The sequence below is a fragment of the Lygodium microphyllum genome, chromosome 25, assembly GCF_053477565.2.
Source record: "Lygodium microphyllum isolate KBCC chromosome 25, Lygodium_microphyllum_v1.1.10, whole genome shotgun sequence".
Taxonomy (NCBI): Eukaryota; Viridiplantae; Streptophyta; class Polypodiopsida; order Schizaeales; family Lygodiaceae; genus Lygodium; species Lygodium microphyllum.
In genome coordinates, this window is record NC_141159.1 from 99,607,850 (window position 1) to 99,631,732 (window position 23,883).

General features: G+C 43.6%; 1 protein-coding gene across 2 annotated transcripts in view; it reads left to right on the plus strand.

Annotated features, from left to right (window-relative positions):
- Window positions 1–290: 290 nt before the first annotated feature.
- Window positions 291–23,883, plus strand: part of LOC148014549 (potassium channel KOR1-like) — a 68,556-nt gene continuing 44,963 nt past the window's right edge. The window contains exons 1-4 of one of the 2 annotated variants that reach the window (XM_087666150.1): window positions 291–1,414; window positions 1,642–1,866; window positions 2,009–2,072; window positions 2,367–2,706. In XM_087666150.1, the coding sequence (XP_087522276.1) occupies window positions 1,224–1,414; window positions 1,642–1,866; window positions 2,009–2,072; window positions 2,367–2,706 (820 nt within the window). In that variant the 5' untranslated portion in view covers window positions 291–1,223. The remainder of the gene's footprint in view (window positions 1,415–1,641; window positions 1,867–2,008; window positions 2,073–2,366; window positions 2,707–23,883) is intronic. The other variant, XM_087666149.1, reaches the window with a different exon arrangement.

The following is a 23,883-nucleotide window of genomic DNA, read 5'->3' on the forward strand; positions in this document are numbered from 1 at the left end:
TCTGTACATTCATTTTTTTCATAATTAATAAATATAAATGAATAATAACAATCGCAATATTGAGAACGCCACATTAAAGAACTATATGTTCTTTTTTTGTGATTAGGATGTTAATCTGGGAGGAAATTCGAGAAACATTTCTTTTAACCTTTGCAAATTACGTGGCAAATTAAAAACATATTCATTAAAAAATTCGTGACATTAAATTTTTTTTAAGGCGTTTGCCTTTTTTGGGGCATATGCGAAAACTAATAATAAATACAAAACTAAAACGCGTCATCTTCTTCCTCTTTTGCTTAATTTTGCTGTTTCTTCTTGTTTTCATCACGGTCATCATCGTCGTCGTCGTCTTCTGCTGCTGCTGCTGCTTCTGCTTCTTTTCTTCTTTTCTTCTTCTTCTTCTTCTTCTTCTTCTGGTTTTCATGGGATGCATCCCGCATGTAGGATTCCGTCAGATGCTAAAAATATACAGCTCATCGATTGACTTTCTTCTCTGCCAAAATACATCAACCTCTCTCATGATCCAGACGTACTCCTCCATCCTCGTATCGTTTCGATGATCCATTCTTCTTTTGTAGACACAAGAGGAGATTAAGCAAAAACCAAAGCTGGTTGTTGATTGCCTTCCGCCATGTCTCCATTTTCTCTAGCTTCTGATACCTGCATATACATGACTGCCATTAATGGATAGCGAAAAGATTGTTCTCCCTCTGAATAAAATCCAAAACATCCGGCTCGCAGCCCCTTAATATTCGTTGTTCAAATTAGTTCCCCCACCCTAATCTGAACGTATATAATGGCAAGCTGCGCCTTGTTTTGAGCCAGCAAGCAAGCGATTGTCGTCACTAGTGATTCTTAATCATATGAAGCAAGTGGAAATTCTGATGAGTTTCAGCCCCATTCATCTGATCCTCCCTCTCCTGTGCTTGAAATATTGTGAACTTCTGCACTTCAAATCCAGAAAAAAGCGCCTTACAATCTATTTCTTCCACCATAGCCAGCATTTCTCCCTCCATAATACTACAATTTAGATTGGCTTTCCGATCACAGGAGCTCATTTTGACGCCCTTGTTGCTTGAAGTGATACTCCACTGACTGAATTTTCCAATCTTAGGTTCGACTCTCGACTGCTGTAGAAATTTTTGATTCTACTGTCGGCGCAATTACTAGCTTGCTATAGAAATTAGGGAATTAATACATTGTTCCTCTCTCGGTCTTTCAAAATGCGGAGATCAAGTAACAGTGAATATGAACTCCAAGAATTCAAGGACACCATCCACTCCTCCTTTGGTAGTCGGTTGTCACTTTTTGCGAAGGAGTTCAGCCTCGACCCCAACCGCTTGCTTAGAAGCCAAGAGTCTGGATTGATTTTCCCTCATTTCTGGAACAAAGTCATAATTCCCAAGGATAACAGGTCTACGTTCTCTCTGATCTTGTATGTGAGAGTTCATTTGAGAGAGAGAGAGAGAGTGCGCGCGCGCGTGCACGTGTGCTTCCTAACTTGTGGGCGTGAGAGAGGTGGGTGTGGGGGCAGAGCGAGGGAGGGAGGGAGTGTGTATGTGTTTCCTACCTTGTGGTGTTTCTTATTTCAAGGAAATAAAATCTTTTTCTTGCAACTAATGCCCACTTCATCTAATGCAGAAAATATCAGTATTGGGTATTTTTCATCCTAGTATGGGCGATTTATTCCTCATTTTTTACTCCTGTAGAGTTCGGATTTTTTAGAGGTCTTCCAAAGAATCTATGGTGGATTGATCAAGTCGGTCAGATTACATTTGTTATTGATATATGTGTCAACTTCTTTGTTGCACATAAAGATCGAGAGACTTATAAGTGGGTGGTTGATCATCGTCGCATTGCCCTCAGGTAGCGGCATAACCTTTAACAATGTACTCCAAATCTGTCATACACTCTGTTAATGATGTCATGGCACACATCATTAAAGGGGTAGTGGTGATGAGGTGCTGATGCGTATTGATGTTTCCTGGGGTGGTGGTTTTCTTGTCAGATATGCAAAGTCCGACCTTATTCCAGATGTGCTTGCCTGCTTACCGTTTGATGCAATATACCAGGTAAGCACAAATATTCCAATTTAGCAGTAGAATCATTTTAGCACCAAAATCTACACAAATATTTGACTGATCTCAATGACAAGCTACCGGAGGGATATGATGCTTTACCTTTTATACTTTCGATTCATGTTCTCGTTGTACACCATGTTTCTGTGCTTAACAAAGCTTCTTCATGCTGCTCAATAAAAACAATTGTATCCTTTCCTAGTTCCATCGTAATAATGGCAAAGTTTGAACCGAGCCATCTGTCCCAAATGCACATAATTGGATCTTTTTTTCCCTTTTCCCTTACAGAGAACGGGTAGAAGAGAGATAGTAAGATACCTTCTGTGGATTAGACTCTATCGTGCCCGGAAAGTGACATCATATTTCCACAGATTGGAGCAAAATATCCGTATTAACTACTTATTTACGAGGATTGTGAAGTTAATAACTGTGGAACTTTACTGTACACATACAGCAGCCTGCATATTTTATTACCTGGCCACTACACTACCTCCCTCTCAAGAAAGGCTTACTTGGATTGGAAGCCTGACGCTTGGTGGTTACAACTTTGAAAACTTTCGACAGATTGATCTTGGCAGGCGCTATGTTGTGTCACTCTATTTTGCGATAGTCACAATGGCTACAGTTGGTATGTGCACTCTTGACTTGCGACTTGTTCAAATTAGGATAATCAGTGTTTGTTTTGTTCTCTTCATTGCATGGGTTGTTGGATTGAAGAGTTGGGTGAAAGAAAAGCCATTATGTCTAACAATCTTGCAAAACCAAGATAAAAATATGTTAGAAGCAAAAGCTGGGTGAAAGTAAAGCGATTATGTCTAACAATCTTCATAACATCAACATGAAAATATCCAAGAGGCTACTGAAACAGAAAGCTGGGGTGAACATCATTATCTGGAGAGAAAAAATTAGATTGAATGCAGTGCCTAGCTCATTGTTTATTTGATTATTTCAAATCACATTTCGAAACATGGAAGAGTGTTCTTAAGGCCATGTTTACAATAAGTTGGCCTTTATGTGCCACAACATACTAAAGCATGAGTTGTGTAAGTCACCACTGTTCTTCTTAATATGTGTTCTTTCCTGTTTCACACTATCCCTTTCATAATTTGGACATCATTGTCCGTGAACAATAAAAGTGTATTTTGATGTATTTCCCCTTGAGGAGATTGCTACTGTAATGGACTTTTGTCTGTGTAATGTTCCTAGGCACTGCCCGTAGACACATGCTCATATGCTGTGCAGGCAACAGGATAGGCAGATGTGGATGACATGGCCAAAGGATCACGTGAGAGGTGAGACACGTGCAAGAGGTGAGATACATGCGCAATCACCAGCAGGTTGTGAAGGCAGTAAATCGTAATCATTTCAAGATGACAGTGAGCAGCAAGGTCGCATAGTGGATCATATGAGGATGATTGTGAAGATAGGTTGACACATTTGATAGGCTTGTTGGGCCGTCGAACTGATGTGTAGGTGGGGCCAAATTAAAAAATATGGTCTATGTTTTGATGACACAGGAAAGGTTTGTCAACATTAAATTGGTCCGGCTGCTCATCAGCATTAAATTGGTTGGGCTGCTCGTAAATGGAAGGCTGTTTACACTTTTGTAGCATCATGGTGGGATCATTGTGGAGGTTCAAGGATCAGTGATTTTTCTTCTTCTACTTCTGTTCATCCTGAGTTGTGAGGAGCAGTAGAGAGCAAGTCTACCCACATGCTGGAGTGCACGCGAGATTGAGGCAAGTTGGGAGTATTCGTGGTTTGATTGAGGTGAAGACTGCTCAAGGCAGATTGAGTCAGAGTGAAGAGCTGTTGCGGATAGGATAGTTAGGCAATTTTATGGATTTTGAACTGCTGGTTCATGCTTGGGCTCTCGGAGCCAATACTTGTACAAATCTCTATTTAATTGCTGTTATGAAGATTTGAAGATCTCTTTTGCCTTCTTGGGTTTTTTAGTTGAGTTGTGCATTAGGACTGTGGGTTTTGCAGTTGATATCAGAGCCAACTCTCGATGGGCAAGGAGAAATTGGATTGGAGGATTTCAAAGTTTTCACTTATTCTCTATAGCAAGTCAGATGGATTTGCTTTTCCAACCATGGCTGCATTGTACAAAGATGCTTTGTACTCAGAACTTGCGATGCAAGTGGAGGCAGCATGAGTGGTGGTGAAGGAGGCATGCTTGGAGGTGGTATCACTTTGCCAAGAGCTCACTATTCTCCAAAGTCAAATGAATTCTTTCTATTGATAGTCTCCCAGCTTTTAGGGGAGGTGGCCAACATGAGGCCGCATATGGAGTGAAGGTTGGAGCAATTGGAGTGGTCAATGGTCCCAGATTCAACAGTTGAAGAGTTCACTATGGCGGTTTTGCATTGCATCTCTCCTCCAAGTAGCAACAAGAGGGTTAGCACTGTTTGAGTGTCCACCACCAAGTTTACATGGAGGATCAAAGTATGTTGGTGGGCAGGAGCGCTCATTTACTCCCAACTCATGTTTCTAATACCTTCAATCCTTCTCCATGGCATGCCTTAGGCCACGTTAAGCGTTTTCGACGGTCTTCTACATCTATCCCTAACCATTTCATGGGTCTTCACATGTTTCTCACCATGAAGGAGACCATGATGGTGAAGACAGTAACCATTCCAAAGTTCAACGGCAAGCGATATGGGAAGCTTGTCTACACTTGGGTGCAGGAGGTGGACAATGCCCCTAGCTTGGTATGGCAAATAGAGGAATCTAAGATTCTTCACATTTAGAAGAGTCTTCAAGATGGAGCGGCTAGTGCGAATGTACTAAGGACACTTCAAGGTTAGGGCAGCCGAGTCCTATTTATAGGACTCAAGGCCCTATTGTGCACATTCATTGTGTGATTACCATTCTTGGACTCTTGGCCATTGGCCGATACATCAGTACATTGGGATGGTGTGGACTAGTGGTATGGGGACACCAACCCTTGGGATGTCATCGTGACCCGAAGTGTTGCAAGCTCCTAGGCTCAGGGGTGAGCCTGTTTGGCTCTATGGCTAGGAGGTGAGTGTGATGCCTAGTCTCTTTCATTGTGAATGTGGCTTGTGATGTATCTCGTATGTAGGTTGGATCCTAGGGGCATGTTGCACCAATGGACTATAAATTGCACAATTGAAGGAGTGGGAGTCCTTTAGGCAAAAACAAGAGGAGGATGTGGACATCTTTACTCACTTTACCAAATTCCTATTGATGTATCCCTTTTTCCTTACCGAGGATGAGATTGTTTCCAAGTTTGTGGAAAATCCATGAGTAGTAGGGGAGATACTTCCAAGAAGGTGGCTGCATAGGAGGAGCAAAAGAAGCTAAAGAAAGAGAAAGTGTTTCACATGCAAGAAAAGGGCCATATTGCTAAGGATTGTCCCAAGAAGTTGGACTTTAGGGACAAAACTTTCAAGGTGGGAGTCAAGACCATGGAGGAGCCGCAACCTCATCCGTCATGGCTTCTTCCTAAAGATAGCACCCTTGGGAGACATGGATTGTTCTTCCTTGGGGTGTCATGCTCTTGTGCTCATGCAAGCAATGGTTGCAGGCCATCTGGAACTTTGCTTGGTGGATGGTGGAGTATTCAAGAATCTAAGATAGGTTTTTTCAGAAGTATCATCTCCACACAATACTTTCTAGTGTGGCATAACTTATGGAGTAGGCTTTTGGCTTGAGAGGAAGACCAAGGCTGAGAAATACCACTTAAGGGAGCAAGTGGAGGACATAGCTATCCAAATACAAATATGTGAGGTTCGAGATACTCTTGAAGGGGGCTCTTCTCCTCAACATCAACATGATTTTATGGTAGCCATGGCTCTTTGACGACATGGGCTGTTGAGCTAAGAAATGCATTACATGCTGATTAGCCTCTCATAAAGTCCCAAAACACGCTTATTTAATGAAAAATGTAAAAACAGTGTGCGGTTCAAGAGAGTTTCAGTGAAACCCTAATTTGAGAGGGTCCATCCACATCTATAAATAGACAAGTTGCCCCCATTTAGTCCTCATCCTTTTGTGCAGGTTTCTCACTTTACCGTGTAGATTTCAGCCATCAGCCACCTACCATTTTCTGTGCAGTCATCATTGATTGCAGCCCATCACTATCTAGCCCTAGGCAGCTCGTTTCCAGGTATCGCCTTGTTGTTTGAAGGTCTCCATTTGTTGCATCATCATAGCACCTGATCAGCCTGCGTTTTTAGCATTTGGTGCTAGGCGATAGGTCATTGCCATTTCTCCCACCAGGCGACTGCTGGAGCACTTGTCTTTTTGCTATCCAGCAGGTTGTTGCCCGATAGTTCTTTGCCTTAGGTGATCAGTTTCAGCCTTCTCTGGTGATACACTATCGCATTTACCAGATTTCAATCTCCAATTTGTGTGTTTTGGTGACCAACTTGTTGCCCTTCATTATTCAACACTCTCTTATCTCCAACTAGTGTTTACAATTCTTGGGATCCGTCTCCGATGGACATCACTCTTTGACACTACTGCTTTGCCCTTGGGCACTATGTACACTCTTCATTCACTTCAAAGTTGTGTTTTCTCTCTCTCCCTCAGTTTGTATTTGTTTCTGTGTTCGAGTTTTGAGTTTTGCTTTTAGGGTTTGAAATTTTCATGTCTGTGTCTGTATCATTGTGTTTTTATAGTGATCATACACTCTATGTTTCCTCATTGCAAACCCTAGTAGCTACTCCATAGTTTTCTTCACATGGTGTCAAAGCCGGTCCTCTTCTAGAGAGTATCCTACAGATATTGTGGATTACTAGTTTTTATGCGAGGCATAGCAACAACTCATAACCGAATCACAATGTCTCAGTCACCTTCTTCTTGGGATCCCATGATGTCTTATTAGGCTTCTCCATCAGTGGAGGCCTTGAGGAGGCATTATGAACTCGGAAAGGAAGTTGATACCCCACCTTCACCTTTACATTCTTTGTTTTCTCATTTTCTAGATTTTGGTCTGATGATAGAGGAGTTTGAAGAGTACTTGAGCATCATGTATAATTGAACTTACTGTCAAGATTGTGGGAGAGAAGGAAGGAGTCTCGCTTGAAGCTTTCTTGCTTGCACAATGGGGGAAGACACACAAGGGTGGAGGCTGAAAACAGTTTTCCTCTTCTTAGTTGTGTAAGCCAAAAAGAACTCAAGTACAAAGAAATAGAAGAACCCTCTATATGGGTCTCAAACCAAACTCAACTAACTAAGGTGGCATACTAACTGAGCCACGAACTAGAGTAGATAAGGATAGCTATCATGTAGCTATTATTCAGGGGCGGTGTACCAACCGCATCTGCAACTGACAAGTCGGTGACATAAATACACAACGGTCACCCTGGCGTATCACGAGTGGAGCTCGATATCTCAACACTCCCCCTCGAGCTCAATCCCAATTCCTGCACACCAAGCAGGTCTCTGAACTTGCGCAGCTTCTCTGCGCCCAATGCCTTCGTGAATATGTCAGCTACCCGATCCTCTGTGCTGACATAAACTAGATCAATAAGACCTAGTAAAACCCTCTCTCGCACATAGTGATAATGCATCTCAATGTGCTTTGTTCTAGCATGATAGACTGGGTTATTTGCCAAGTGTATACTACTCATGTTGTCACAATAAATGACAACTGGCCCATCTGTAGACTGATGCATATCATAAAGTAGCTTATGCAACCAAGCTACCTCACATGCAGCCATTGCTGCACCCCTGTACTCAGCCTCTGTGCTCGACAAGGCAACTGTAGGCTGTTTCTTGCTGCTCCAAGTGACTGCAGCACTCCCAAAAGAGAACACATATCCACTGGTAGATCGTCTATCAGAAATACTACCAGCCCAATCAGCATCAGTGTATCCATGCAACTGTATCTGAACCCCAGTCTCATAAAATAGTCCATACTGCAATGTGGACTTCACATACCTGAGTATGCGTCTAGCCGCATCCAAATGTGGTTTCCTTGGAGCCTGCATAAACTGACTTACCAATCCAACAGCATAGCTCAAATCTGGCCTGGTAATAGTCATATAAATCAAACTTCCTACTATGCGTCTGTACATAGTAGGGTCTTCTAGAAGCTCACCTGTATCTGTACTCAGCTTCACATTCTGCTCCAAAGGAACTGAAATAGGCTTACAGCCTGTCATCCCATATTTGGACAGCATGTCCAATCCATATTGCCTCTGCAAGAGCTGTATCCCACTTGGTGATCTAATCACCTCAATGCCCAAGAAATAACGTAGCTCTCCCAAATCCTTCATCTCAAACTTCTGCTTCAATAGCATTTTCACATGAATGATATCTTCATCACTGTCACCTGTCATAATCAAATCATCAACATAAATGACAAGTAGCATAATACCTTTCTCTGTTTTTCTCACATAAAGTGAGACATCTGCCTTGGAAATCTGAAAGCCAATAGTGACAAGATACTGTCCTATCTTGTCAGACCATGCTCTAGGTGCTTGCTTCAAGCCATACAAGGCTTTCTTCAACCTACAAACAAACTCAGGATGAACAGCATGCACATAACCTGGTGGCTGCTCCATATATACCTCTTCTTGCAAATCACCATGCAAGAAGGCATTCTTTACATCCATCTGATGTAAAGACCATCCCTTTGATGCAACCATAGCAATGACTGCTCTTACGGTTGCCATCCTTGCAACCGGACTGAATGTTTCTTCATAGTCAATGCCATATGTTTGTGCATACCCCTTGACTACTAATCTTGCCTTGTATCTGTTCACAGAACCATCAGCATTGTGCTTCACCTTATAAACCCACTTACAGCCAATTGCATTCTTATCTTTAGGCAAAGGTACTAACTTCCATGTAGCATTTGCTTCCAAGGCATCCATTTCTTCATCCATGGCTTTCTCCCATTTTTCTTTTCCTATGGCTTCCTCAAAAGAAGTGGGTTCTGGTTCCTGTATCACTTTAACCATATATGCATAGTGAATGGCTGTAAATCCATCATATTTCAGCCTATCCACAGGATACCTAGCTCTCGTAGACCTGCGCAAAGTAGGTTCACTCCCAGGTGCTCTCAAAACATCCCTGGTCTTCCTTACTCCAGGTGTAACAATAGAAGGAATACCCAACTCATCATCAATGCTCTGTTCTGAGCCACTGGATTCACCATCCACATAAGAGTGACCTGCATTCACATCAAACATGGGCTGATCAACCTTCTTTTTTCCTTTTCGTGATACCTGCATACCACCATCTGCATTACTTTGAGAAGATTCTCCTGATCTCAATCTGCCTGTCCATGGCGAAGAATGTGAACCACTGCTAGAGGACGCTCCAGGTCCACTAATATTTTGTGACTGCTGCTGTGAATTCTGTGCAGCATTACCATTTTGTGCATCTACATCATCAATGACATTTATTGGTTTATACCAGCTACTCATCTCATCAAAAACAACATCTCTGCTCACTGTAAACTTACGAGTAGAAGGGTTATAGCATCTATACCCTTTTTGCTGCAGAGAGTAACCAATAAAGATGCACTTTTCAGCTTTTGGATCCAACTTGGATCTCAACTCATCTGGCACATGTACATAGGCAATGCAACCAAAAATTTTCAAATGAGAAATATCTGGTTTCCTACCAGTATACCTCTCCTCTGGAGTCATTCCATGTATTGCTGCAGTGGGAGTCCTGTTCATTATGTAGACTGCTGTAGCAACTGCTTCAGCCCAATAAAAATCTGGCAAGTCTTTTTCATTGAGCATGGCACGAGATACCTCTCCAATATGCCTGTTTTTCCTTTCTGCAATTCCATTTTGTTGTGGGGTATGACTGCATGAATATTGCTGCTTTATGCCATACTCCTGCAGGAACCTTGCAAACTCATTTGAGAGGTACTCTCCCCCTCCATCTGACCTTAGGCATTTTATCTGCAGGCCTGTTTCTTTTTCAACCATAGCTTTAAGAGTTTTGAAATGCCCAAAAACTTCACTTTTCTTTTTCATAAAATACACCCAAACTTTTCTGCTATAGTCATCAATAAAAGTGACAAAATAATAACAGCCTCTAAGAGATGCAGCTTTAGTAGTCCACACATCAGAGTGGATTAATTCCAATGGCTTCTCACTCTCTTGAACATGTCTAGGAAATGGTTTCCTTGCCTGTTTTCCAAACTGACAGGCTTCACATACCTTATGCATTTCTGCAACCTTGAATTTAGGCAATCCTGCAACAATATTTTGGGCCTGCATTGATTTAAGTCGCTGTACATTAACATGACCAATGCGTTTATGCCAGATATCAATATCTGCAACTACACCGGTCCCATGTGCAAACATTGTTGCACTCAATTCAGACATGTCTGCATCCAATGTAAACATTCTGCCCTTCTTCTTTCCTTTTGCTATCAAGCGACCTTTATTTTTCATATCCTCAACAAAGCATCCATGAGGATTAAATCTGACCTGCAAGCCCTGTTCAACCATTTGACCAACTGAAACCAGATTCTTGGTGATATTCGGGACATGAAATACATCGGACAGGTATTTCTTTTTCCCATCCTGCATAGACAAAGGAATTTTTCCAATCTGCACAATAGGATGTGCAGTATCATCACCGGTCTCCACAAATCCTGGTTTTTCTATTTTCCTTGCATCCTCCATCCATTCTGCATGACCTGTCATGTGGTTTGATGCACCTGAGTCAACATACCATACATCGTTGCTTTCTTCTGCACTTGTCACAGAATTGTTCATGTGTTGCACCATAAACAGATGCTCATTTCTGTCATCACCCTGTCTACTAGAGGATGCATAATTCCCTTGTTGCAGTTTTCCATTCATGATGTCATTCTGCTTTTTATAGCAGTCTTTAGCCATATGACCCATTTTACCACAGTAGTAGCATTCAACATTACTGTTTGCATTTTGGCCTCTTTGCCATCCACCACGACCTCTTTGGCTCCCCCTGCCTCTAGAGTTACCACGTCCTCCTCCATAGGACTGGTTTTCTTGAGTCTGCTGCATATTCTGATTTCTGCCACGGCCTCCAAATCGGCCTCCTCTACCTCTGCCTCTACCTCTTCCAGCATTTGAGTAGAAGACAGCTTCTTTTGAAGTTCCTCCTGAAGAAGATGCACCACCATTTCTCTGTTCCTCAGAAATTAGAAGAGCAATCAACTCCTCAAAATCAGGAAATCTTTCACGAACTGAAATGGATGTCCGAAACTGTGCATAATCCTTTCCTAGACCATTCAAGGTCACAAAAACTAAATCATCATCTTCCACTGGCGACCCAATGGAAGCAAGTGCATCTGCAATCTTCTTCACCTTCATGTGGTAGTCATTGATGCTCATATTTTCTCTTTGCACATTGTGCAACTCTTGCTTGAGCTGCATTTTCCTGGCTTGCGTATTTGTGCTATACATCTTTGACAGAGTATCCCATGCCCCCTTTGGCGTACTTGCATCCTGAATATGCACAATCATAGAGTCTGAAATGCTGATAGACAGCCAGTACATAACTTTCCTAGCTCTCTCATGCCATGCTTTGAATGCCTGCATTTGCTGTTGATTGGGAACATCAGGAAGAACTGGTTCTTCTTCATTTCCTGCAACAAATTCCCAATATCCTTTTCCCATAAGGAAATTCGTCATTCTAAACTTCCATGCCTGGAAGTTGTTCTTGTCAAGCTTTTCAGTGACAATCTGTGAAAGGGAATCAGACGCCATTACAGAATACTGCAAGAAATTCTGTCACTGCAAAAAAACACAGCTTCACCCTCACAAGGGCAAATCTGCAAAACTGGCGAAAGTGGTATTTGACCACACAGTCACTTCCTAGTGACGATTTTGCATAAACAAGAACCAAGGATGATTCTGAAACTCCCAATGTCTCTGCGCACAAGCATACGATGCAATTTCTACAGTAACTTTTCACCGACCTGTAGAACAGTGGCTGCACAGCATAAAACTGAACCTTTTCCTGAGTGCGTGCAGAAAACTTCCGTCTGCGAAACAGGCCCCGAAATGGCCTCAAATCAAAAAAACAAGGTAGCAGTGGTTCACCGCGAAGGGCATATACTGCCCTCTTGCTTCACCGCGAAGGGCGTCTCAACCTGAGACAATGCACTCCTGCAATTTCCAGCTGTGCTACCTGCAGAGATCTGCTCCCAAAACAGAAAATGAAAGCAACACTGCTCCTCTTACCAGAACACCGCGAGCTTGGCTTGCTTTCTTGAGCTCCTTACCACGAACAAGGCTCTGATACCATGTCAAGATTGTGGGAGAGAAGGAAGGAGTCTCGCTTGAAGCTTTCTTGCTTGCACAATGGGGGAAGACACACAAGGGTGGAGGCTGAAAACAGTTTTCCTCTTCTTAGTTGTGTAAGCCAAAAAGAACTCAAGTACAAAGAAATAGAAGAACCCTCTATATGGGTCTCAAACCAAACTCAACTAACTAAGGTGGCATACTAACTGAGCCACGAACTAGAGTAGATAAGGATAGCTATCATGTAGCTATTATTCAGGGGCGGTGTACCAACCGCATCTGCAACTGACAAGTCGGTGACATAAATACACAACGGTCACCCTGGCGTATCACGAGTGGAGCTCGATATCTCAACACTTACATCTCTTCATACTAACTTTGCTACTTCATTCGGACCAATTGGTGAGGCTAGCTACCTCTTCAATCATGGAGGACATACAACATTTGGGATGACTAGCGACCCATCTTCTTCATCTCAACTATTGGGATGAGTGCGCACTGGAATGCGAGACAAATATGAAGCAAGAGCAGTGTTAAGAGTGAGAGTGAGAGAATCCCAAGATGAGTGTACCTGCAAGCGACGGACCCGTAAAGCTAGAAGTGCCTGCGATCTATTCAATCGACAGTCGACGGGTAGCGACGGACCCGTAAAGATGTTGGTCAAACGTCGAGTGCCCCGCTATCTATTTAATCGACAGTCGACGGACCGTGAGCTGCTGGTCAAACGCTACGTGACACGTCACAAAAAACTTGACGTGACGTGTAATTTTGGTCACGTAACGTATCGAAAGGATAGTTTTTTTTTTCACACCTGTTTGAAAACGCGTAAGCTGATCGTGGGCCACCGAATCCTGGCCACGCCTGTCTGTGAATGCCCTCCATGAACACACCAACAAAACTCGCATCCTTCTCCTTTTCACGGGCTGAAGTTGAAGTTATTTTCTGATACGTGTTTGATCAGTCGACTGCGTGTTCGGAATTCTTCTTTTCAGCCTCGACTGTATTTATATCACAAGTACAGGTTCAGCAGAAAGCAAATTCAGGAAAAGGACATTGATGGTCTGCGTGATTATTAAAGAAGGGAGTTGAATACTAGTCGTTCTGCAAAGAAGCTCCATTTTCTGCGTGACCGACTTTGTTCGGGCGATAAAATTTATTCCTTACTCTTCGGATTTCTTTCCAAACCAGCAACCACTGCCTACCATTAAAATCAGGGAAGTACTTTACTTTGTATGCAAATTTCTTATCTTTGCTTTCCAATTCCAGTGTATTAATGGCAGAAAAAGGGAAAGAGAAAGTAATGGAAGGTTCTAGTTCTGGGGACTACCTTATGGTAGATCCCCAGGAACCAGAAATGCAAGAAGAACAGTGGGAAGAATTTTTTGCTATACGAGAGCAATTTGATGATCTTACTGCTCGTGTGCAAGCTCAGGGGGTTCAAATGGAATTTTTAACTCAAACACTCACTGAAATAAAATCTCAATTAACTTTATTGTTAGAAAGAGATAAAAATAAGATAGAAACCTCGGATGTCCCATCTTCATCGAAAGATTTAGATGTGACTATGCGAGATCCTAAGGAACCCCAACCTTACCATAAATTGAGGGATAATCCAGTTTTAAAGGATATGAAACTACCTCAATTTTATAGGGAGGAAAAAGATAGGAATAAAGACACAATCTTTAATTTCCTCCAAAAATGGGAAGATTTACATAAACTAAAAAATACCCCACCACATCTCCAAGCATTGGAGGCTAGTTTAACTTTGGGGCCCAAAGCATATAAGTGGTGGCGAACTTTAAAGGAGGCGAATAAAATACCTGAAACTTGGGCTCAATTTGAATCTGTCTTTTTGAAAGAATTCATTCCTGAAAATGAAATGGAAAGAAATTGGGAAGATTGGGATTATGTCTGACAAAAGGGACGATCCCTGCTAACATATCTGGAGGAATATCGTGAGATAATCCTCAAATTGGAAGGAATAGATGAATTCCAAAAAACAAGAGGATACATTAGGGGACTAGATAAAGCCTGTAAAAAGGAAGTAAAACGGAGTTTACCTAAGACGCTGGAAGAAGCAATTAAATTTGCATTAATTCATGAAGATAGTATGCGTCTAGGTACACTCACTAGTCTCACCGATACGGAGCCTAAGTCTAAGGAATTGAAAACCTCAAAATTTGTGGGCAAATTTAAAAGGAAAATGCCATTTTTTAAGAGTAAAAAACAACCTTTTGAAAAGAAACCATATATGAGGCCAAAGTTAAGTCCTGATGACTTTGATAAGGCCAAAAAAGAAAAGTTGTGTTTCAATTGCCTATCCCCTAACCATGCTGCTTGGAATTGCCCTCAAAAGAAAAAGGGGGAAGACAAAGGAAAGGATAAGGACAAGGGCAAGGGAAAAGAAAAACAAATCCATGTAGTGCAGACCTTAGAATTAAAGGGCCATAAAAAGTACAAATCTTTAGAGGTCTTGCACATGGATGTACAACATAAGTGTTGTATGTCAACTTCTATGTGGCAGCCTACTTTTGGGCCACATGATTTACTTAGGGCTGCTACCCGTCCCCTTTCCTCTTGTCCTTTTTCATCCAATTTTGCAACCTTTAATTGAAGATCCCGCATCCCTTTGACCAATTCATCTAAGACATCTTCCCTAACAGAGGGAACAATAGCAGGTACAGCTATAGGGTTAGCCACAGAAGCGGATGGCTTATTGGATACTTCAACTGTCTTACCTGTAGCAGTGGGCAAGCTAGAGACATGCAGTCTTTCTCTTCTTCTATGCTTCTTCACAAGCGCAGTAATAGCTTCCTTGACATATCTCCACTCTGTTTTGAAACCCGTCTCTGTAGTCTAATCATCCAGCAAATCATCAAGCTTCTCTTGAAGCTCAGGATCAGCTGCTTGTAGAAACAATTCAATTTTCTGACTTACAAGAGCTTGCTGTTCTACAAGATCCAACTGCTCAAATCGACTTTCAAATTCTCTTAACAATTCCGTAGCCACAAGACCCTTATTGGGTTGTAAAACCCACTCTTGAAAAGTCTTGCACGTAATCAAACCGGTATCCTCAATATAAAATTCTTCCCTGAGTGTCTTCTTGAAGGCTACCTAGTCAGCATCTTGCAAGTATAATTCAGAAATCCGTGCTTTCTATTCATGAACAATAACACGTACAAAATACCGGCTCCATGCAGATTGAGCCACTCCAAAGAATTCCATCTTCTGAGCATAGATATGTACATATGCAGATACATTCCTGCCATTGAATAACTTCACCTCACGCTCAACTGCTTGCAAAGCATTCATCACTACACTTTCTGTTTGAGCTAAAGCTTGCATCACCTGTTGTTGTTGTTGTACCTGCATAAGCATATTCATATTTTGCACCAACTGTTGCAAAACATCACTAGAGATTGTATTCGAAGATTCTCCCATCTTGTATTTCCTTCTTCCGTGACGACCTTTCACGTCAGGTTCACCAATGTCGGAGGGGTTTTTGTCGAAAGGTCGAATCCACTGGGGATCAAAAGTAGAAGGAAGTAGAGATAGGAGATGAAAGATAAGATAGAGAATATCCAAGTTGTAAACACTACAAAAACAAATCACAATGAATTGAAACAATATGTATTGAAAGAACCTGGAATCTTTGCACTACTCAGAAGCAATCTCCAAGCATTAGTTCTCCTAGAGCTCCTTCGTAGACCAAAAACGTGGATCAGAAAAATCAGCTCTTTCTCTGCTGTCCGGAATCCAAATCTGATGGCTCCGTTGGCTCCGAAAGGGGGGTAAAACTCCAGGACATCTACTCACGGATCTCCCAGATCACTCCTTCTTCCTTCAGTTCAATCTGCAGTTTTCAGCCTTTTACAGCGATCGCGACGCACCCGATTTCATCAATCTGTCCTTTTTATGAAAAAACTCCCAATTGGTTGAAAAAGCAACTTGCTTTTTGCATGCCATCCTAATCTAGAAGCTTTTTTAACTTTTTTGGATTTTTACAATAAATAATATCAAATATAGGCTAAAATTATCCAAAAATCTAGTATTTTTGGATAATCCATGCAACTCACACTAATACTAATGACTCATATCACATTGACTCTCTAGATCAATAAAGAAGTCGGATGATGATGCATTCCATACTTTTTCACATTGTGTCCTCATAACATCATGACAACGTACGAGCTTTTGGCTAGACATTATGGTTTGAATACTAGAGTTGGACTCTATTGTTGGAGGTGACTTCAATGACCTGCTCACCTTAGAGGATTATTAGGACCAAGGCATGGACTTCCAAGGCATTGCATGAGAGGAGGAGGAGGTCTAGGAGACTTTTATCTGTGCAATAGGAGTCCATGGTGTGTGGAGGGACTTGACATTCCGTAGGTATGATGGCTCTTTGGATTTCTCTCGGGAGCACAAGTAGCTAGGTGGTATCCTCCTAGAGTGGTTGGATAGGTTCTATGGGCCGGAATGGGCAAACGGGCAAGGTAGGTGGGACAGTTGGTAGCTCGACAGGGACCACCTTATTAGATCATGCTTTGGTTCTCCTCACACTTGATACCCTTGCTTCAGCCCTTAATCCCCACTCCTATCATATCCGGAATTCGACCTATGAGCATGAGGAGGTGAGGAGAGAGATTGTATAGCTCTAGACTAGGGGGTGGGCATAGGATGGAGGTGTAAAGAAAATACCCTAACACAGAAGCATAAACAAAAACTGTACGACAAAGCACAAACTAATAAAAGAACACAGTTAGGGTTAGGGTTAGGATAACTTAGAGACAATGAACACAGTGAATAAATGAAATGATATGACTACTAATAATACGATGCTCATGCAGCAAACGCACTATGCAGTGAATGAATGCTGAACCTCGAACTCCTGTATCTCAAGGATCAGGGTAGGGGTAATGAGCTGGAGAGTGTGTCGTACTCCAAACGGGTCCCGAATTGCAGCAAGGTAGCCTCCGGATATCGAACACCAGCAAACACAGCAATGTGAGTTGGATTTGATGCAGACTGCAGTCTAGAGAGAGAGTGTGCAGAAAACACAGGCTGTAGAGAGAGGTGGACAGCAAATGCAGGCAATGTGGAGGCTGCCGACAGCTGAGCAGAGAGAAAAGCTGTCAGGCGTAGCAGGTAGAGAGAGAAAACTGTCAAATGCAGTTGTGAGGAGAGAGAAAACTGCAGATGACAGGTAATAGGTGAGAGAAAGACTACAACAACTGCAACAGGGGAGAGAAAATTGTCAGGGCGGCAGCTGGGGCCTGTAGTTTGCTGACGTGGCAAGCTGTATGACAACAGTACAGATGACCAGCAGTCAGTCGCCAGGTAGAAACAGCAGCAATCAGCGTGTGGAGGGTTGGAAACAGGCACCAGACTGTAGGGAACAGTGATGGACAGCAAGAGCTGAGATGTCCTCCGGGAACGGGGTATGGGCAGCAAGCTGATAACACCTGAAACCTGCAAAAATGACATGAAAGAAAGAGTAGAGGGCTAGCTGCCAATTTATAGAAAATTAGGGTTCTAGATCCTCTCCCACTTAACTCTCTCGATCCGCTCCCCGTTTTAGGGTTTTGGCTAAAATATGCCTAAAATAAGCATGTTTTGGGGCTGTTTAAGTGACTAAGAGCAATTCTTAGCACAACACCCCCTCTCAAGCCCAAAATAGGGCGAGAAAAGTAGACCAGCCCAAATTTTGATTTACCCCAAGGCGTCCCACCCCAAAGCAGTCAGGGCATCGGACAAAGGGTGCACGTCGGCTGCCCAGTGGCCTACCAAGACTACAGAGGCGATGGTTATCTTACCAAGGGAGCCCAAGTGATCACCCCAAAGAGGCCAAGGCATCGGACCAAGGGTGCTCGGCGGCTACCCAAGGGCCTACCAAGTTCTACAAAGGTGGATGGAATCAATGGACTTGTTTGGTGTTTTTTTTTTTTTTTTTTTGGAAAAATACATAAGTAATATAGGGGCAGCGGTCGATTAAGTGACAGATAGGAAAAGATAAAGAGAGTTTTAAACCCAAGTCAAGCATAAAACTAGCAAGCCAATCCCTCGCACTAACTAGAAGAACTGCCTAAGGATGATAAAAAGTGTGTGTATGTGTCAATCATGTGGTGAATATGTGAAAAGGCAAAAAAGAGGATGGTGGGCTTAGCAAGACAAGAAAAACAAGCAAGCAAGCAAGGGTAGGGGAAACTACCTTTAGGAGAACTGCCATTTGGTATGCTATGAATATGGTGGATCCTAGAGTCGACCACTCCAAAAGACCGAAAAGGGATAAATGCGCACAGATGCATGTTGACATGAATAGAATGCCAATGCATAGGGTAATGCAAAGGGAGATGCAAGATGTCATGCTCATGCAATATGCGATGCAACGGTGTCACGCAGACAGTGCCCTCGCAGGGGAATTGTTCACTTGTCTAAGTGCTCTTTTACAATCAGGTCATCCTGACATTGCGGATGAAGTTACAAATGCCCATAATACAATACAAAAAGATTTAGTGAATGTAATGTCTAAAAACTGTCAGCATCATCACTGTCATGATCAAGAGTAGAAGCTGCCCCCTCTCAAACTGGAAGGGAAAGCAAGAGAGAAGCACCCTCTCCCCGTCAAGCTGAAGAAGTAGGGGAGGGTGTACCCAAGCCAATCCTGGGTAGCATGTACTGAATAACCGGCCGGTTAATCACTTTGGTCAAGATATCTGCAAAATTATCTGATGAAGGCACAAACTCTAGGCGAATAGTGCCTAGCTCAACCTGCTCTCTGGAAAAAAGGAAGTGGACTCCCGCATGCCGTGTCCGTGGTGTGATGATCGGATTGCCCGCAAGGGCAATGGCACTGTGGTTGTTGCAGTAGACAATTGTGGGAGATTCACATTTGAAGTGAAGCGCCGCTAGTAAACTCCTCAGATAGATGGTCTCGGTGGTGCCATCGAAGAAAGCCCGGTACTCAGCCTCGGCCGTGGAAGCCACCACCATCTCTTGCTTACGGCTTGACCAAGAAATGGGAGCCGTGCCCAAGGTAAAGAGGTAGCCGCCATGGGAACGCTGGGTGTGGTGCCCAATCAAAATCAATATACCCCTGCAAATGTAAACCAAAACCATATGTCAAGCCCTAAGAAAAAGTACACCGCAAATAATGCAACACACAAAGACATGCAATCCAATGTGACATCCTTGATGCTGTGAAATATTGACTGAGTATGCTAACTGAGTAAGCTAAATCTGGCCTAGTGTGAATTAACAAAAGAAGTTTTCCTACAACAGAACGATAGGTGTATGCATCGAAGGGCTGTCCTATGGTATCCTTCGACAAGTGGACAATAGGATCCAGAGGGGTGGCCACTAGCCGTGTTTGATCCGAAGTGTATTGTTCCACAAGCTGAAGTGCGTACTTCTGCTGTGACATAAAAATACATTCTCCAGAACGAACTATCTCCATCCCCAAAAAATAGGACAACAAACTAAGGTCTGTCATTTCAAATGTAGCTTTAAGCTTAGCCTTAATTTCTGGTATGGCAACAGAATCTGAACCTATGATGAGTAAGCCATCAATATATAGCAGGATATAGCTAACCCCCTCTCGTGTGGATCGAACATATAAGTTTAGGTCATAAGGGGTAGAATGGAATCCATGAGTTTGTAAGAACTCATCCATTCTATGGAGCCAAGACCACGGCGCTTGCTTCAGCCCATAAAGAGCTTTCTGCAAGTGGAATATCTGATCCCTGGGGTTCCCTGAAGGAAAGCCCGGTGGCTGCTCCATATAGACTTCCTCCTCCAAGTATCCGTTCAGGAAGGCACTCTTGACATGCATCTGATGTATCGGCCAGCCGTGATAAGTGGCGAGCGCGAGTAGCAATCGAAAGGAAGTCAACCGTGGAGTAGGGGCAAAGGTCTCTTCATAATCAATGACGTGCTTCTGTCGAAACCCTTGCACTACAAGGCGAGCCTTGTACTTGTCTAAAGTTCCATCAACTTTTAGCTTTGTCCTAAAAATCCACTTTGTCCCAATGACTTTCTTGTGGCGCGGACAATCCGCCAATGTCCAAGTCTCATTTCGGTCAATACTCTCTAGCTCCTTTTTCATGGCCTCTCACCATTGAGGATGCTGAAGAGCCTCGTGCCATGTATCCGGCTCAAAATGCACTATGTAATCAGCTGTAAACAGCATTGCAAATGATGCCTAAGGAGCAAGGTGGGTAGATCTTCTAGGTCCCTCCGGAGTGGAATCTGGTGGTAGGATCCCCGAATCCCGCATGGTCTGCTAGTACCAGCGAGGTAACGGGTCTCGTGAAGGGGGCCTGGGAGCTGAAGAAACTGCAAGAATGTCAGGAGTGGGAAGTAGACCAAGCTCAGTAGGCACGATCTCTGATGATGTGGAAGAAGGAAGCGGAACGGAATCCGGTGCAGAAAACTGCACAATATCCCTCTCGTCAAAAACGACATCCTGCCTAACGATCACCTTGTTTGTCCACGGATCGAACAAACAATAGGATTTCGCTTCAGAGAAATATCCCACAAAAATAAGGAGATCAACTCGGGGAGTAAGCTTACCTATCTTGTCCTCAAGTATGTGTGTGTATACGCACGACACCCGAAGACTCTGAAATGGAAAATAACATTCCGAGAGCCAAAAAATGCCTCATACGAGGTCTTTTGAGGAAGAGCCGCAGTCGGGCACCGGTTGAGGATGTACACCGAAGTGTTAACAGCCTCGACCCAAAGGCGCTCAGGAAGCGCTGCTGCGAACAGCCCTCATACGAGGTCTTTTGAGGAAGAGCCGCAGTCGGGCACCGGTTGAGGATGTACACCGAAGTGTTAACAGCCTCGACCCAAAGGCGCTCAGGAAGCGCTGCTGCGAACAGCATAGAGCGTGCCATTTCCATGATTGTGTGGTTTCTATGCTCTACGACTCCATTCTAAGAAGGGGAGTTGGTAGAGGTGAGCTGGCGAGAAATACCATGCTTCTATAGAAACTCAGAAAACTCATGGGAGATAAACTCACCACTGCTATCACTCCTCATGCACCCGACACGACGACCAGTCTGGTTATGAACCAGCAGCACCCAAGCAGAAAAATATGTGAAAGCATCTAACTTATGCTTGAGGAAGTACACTCACATGTATCGAGAATGATCATCCACTATCAGAAAGAAGTACAATGCGCCGTTCAAAGCGGTAGTGGATGTCGGCCCGCAAAGATCAACGTGAATCAATCTAAGAGGCTCCTCAGCTCTATTTGTAGGCTGCTGAGGAAATGGGGTACGGTACTACTTCCCAAGCTGACAGGCTTTACAGACATCTTGAGCTAGCTTCAGGCGTGGAAGACCCTCAACCAGCTCACGGCGTGACAACTCATAAAGTGAGTCATAACCAAGATACCCTAAGCCAAAATGCCAAAGACGCTCATTGTGTGTAGGCTCCCGAGATGTGGCTAAGGCCTGGAAGCTATAGAACACGGAGCCCTCGACAGTCGGCTCGGTGAGAAAGTGAGTCATGTGGTATATTCCATGAGGCTATGCCTCACCGCGAGCAATCACTAAACTAGTCAGAGAGTCAAGGACCTCGATTGTGGTCGCTGTAAAGAAAAATGCTCCCCCCCAAAGCTGCTGAACAGATAACAAGTTCACCCCAAGCTGAGGGACATGATATACATTGTCCAGCGAAGCCAGATCCGGACCCTTGTCAGTAGCAAAACTGACACAACGTTGAGCCTGAATCTTGACCGAGGAGTTGTCTCCTACATGGACCCGCCCCACTGCAAGGGCTCGAGTATGGAAAATTTCCTCTATAGGAGTCATGTGATGTATAGCTTCACTATCCACAACCCAAACTGGAGCTGAAGTGCTCAGCTGTGACGAGTGGGTCTCTGCAATAACCTCGTCAAGAGGCAACTCACAGATGTGGACAAGACTCGCATCGGATGTCTCTACAGAGACGATGTGGACCTCTGTAGACCAGTCAGACAAGCCCTCTGGAGTTGAGAACATTGTCGACTGAGATGGCTGTGCGGTGGCAGTGTGAGTCTGATCTTTAAATTGCCCCTTGCCATCACCCAGCCTCCCCTGCTGGGGGTTACCCGACTATGGGGCAGGGGTCTGAGACTTAGGTTTTGGTGTTGTGCCTCATGCCTTTGATCGACACTCGTCGTCAAAATGGCCAGCCTTTTGACAATGGTGACAATGCCTATTCTTTTTAGGTACATTCTGCCACCCTGGTTTAAGTTGTGACTGGGAGTTTCCTTGAGAATCCCCAGATTGATTTAGCTTTTGAGTTTGATTTTGATTTTGAGTGGAGGTTTGGTTTAGTTTGCCCTTCCCTTGTTGCCCTTTCTGAGAATGAGCAAGAAGAGCCCCCCCTGAAGAAGAATTCATATGAAAATGATCGAACAACCGTGCATAACGCAACAGCTGACACTCAAATTCATAGAATGTAGGCATGGTAGGCTTTGAAACTATTCCTTCCACAAAATTGAAGTATTTCTTGCGGATTATATTGAGGAACAATGTGACCTGATCGTCCGAGGACTTGGGAGTTCCCGTAGTGGAGAATTCAGTGAGGAGATGCCGATACTCAGCCAACTTGACTTTCAAGTCATCCTGGTCAGTGATTTTAAAAAACTGAAGCTCATAGTCAAGATTAATACAACGGGTCCTATCCCGAGCCGCATAGTGGTCAGTCAAGTGTGCCCATCGCTTGACACTAAGTCAAAATGCTGAAGCTGAGAATGAAACTCGGGCAATAAGCCTTGCATCAGCTCGACAATAGCGGAGGCATTCCTAGCCTTCCATGAGCGGACGACCTCGTATGGAACAAATGCGGGATCGGGTTGGGGTTCCAACCCCTGCACAAGATCCCATAGGTTATGGGAGTCAAGGACTTGTCTCATCAAATTCGACCAAGTAGTAAAGTTTGACCCATTAAAACGAGTATTGTCATTAAATGTATTATTGGCAGAAGATGAGCTAAAACCATGAGGTGTCGAGTAGGAGGTGTAAGATGATGGTGGGAAAGGTGGTGGAAGTAGGTATGTCTGATAAGAGAAAGAGAGAGGTGGAAGAGGTGGATAGACAGAAGTAGATAAGGTGCCAGTGTAGGTGGAGGCACTGGGACACGGTAGCCTTGTCCAAAGTGAGGCTGGGACATAGCATTATGACCAGAAGATCCACTAGGCAATGCTATGGAGGCAAACTGTGGAGGCAACTGATCCACACTCGGGAGAGACTGAGTGGGATACCCAGGCTGCAATGATCCCGAAAGTGTGTATGCGGTAGGTGGAACACCACCCAACTGAGGGAAGGATGAGATCCTAAAGGATGTGCCTATGTTTCCATAACCCCCCGGTGTGATGTGCGGTGCGACATGAGGTGTCTGAAATGGAAATGTAAATGGTGTAAATGGAAGTGGTGAAGCAGTGGAAGAATGTGGTGAGATGGGTGGGTTTTGAAAGTGAGGTGTATGAGGTGCAGATTCTTTTTGTTCATTTTTATCATTTAAAGACTGAAAATGAAATTGTGAAGATGATGATGCACCATGTAATGAAGTGAAAGGAACAC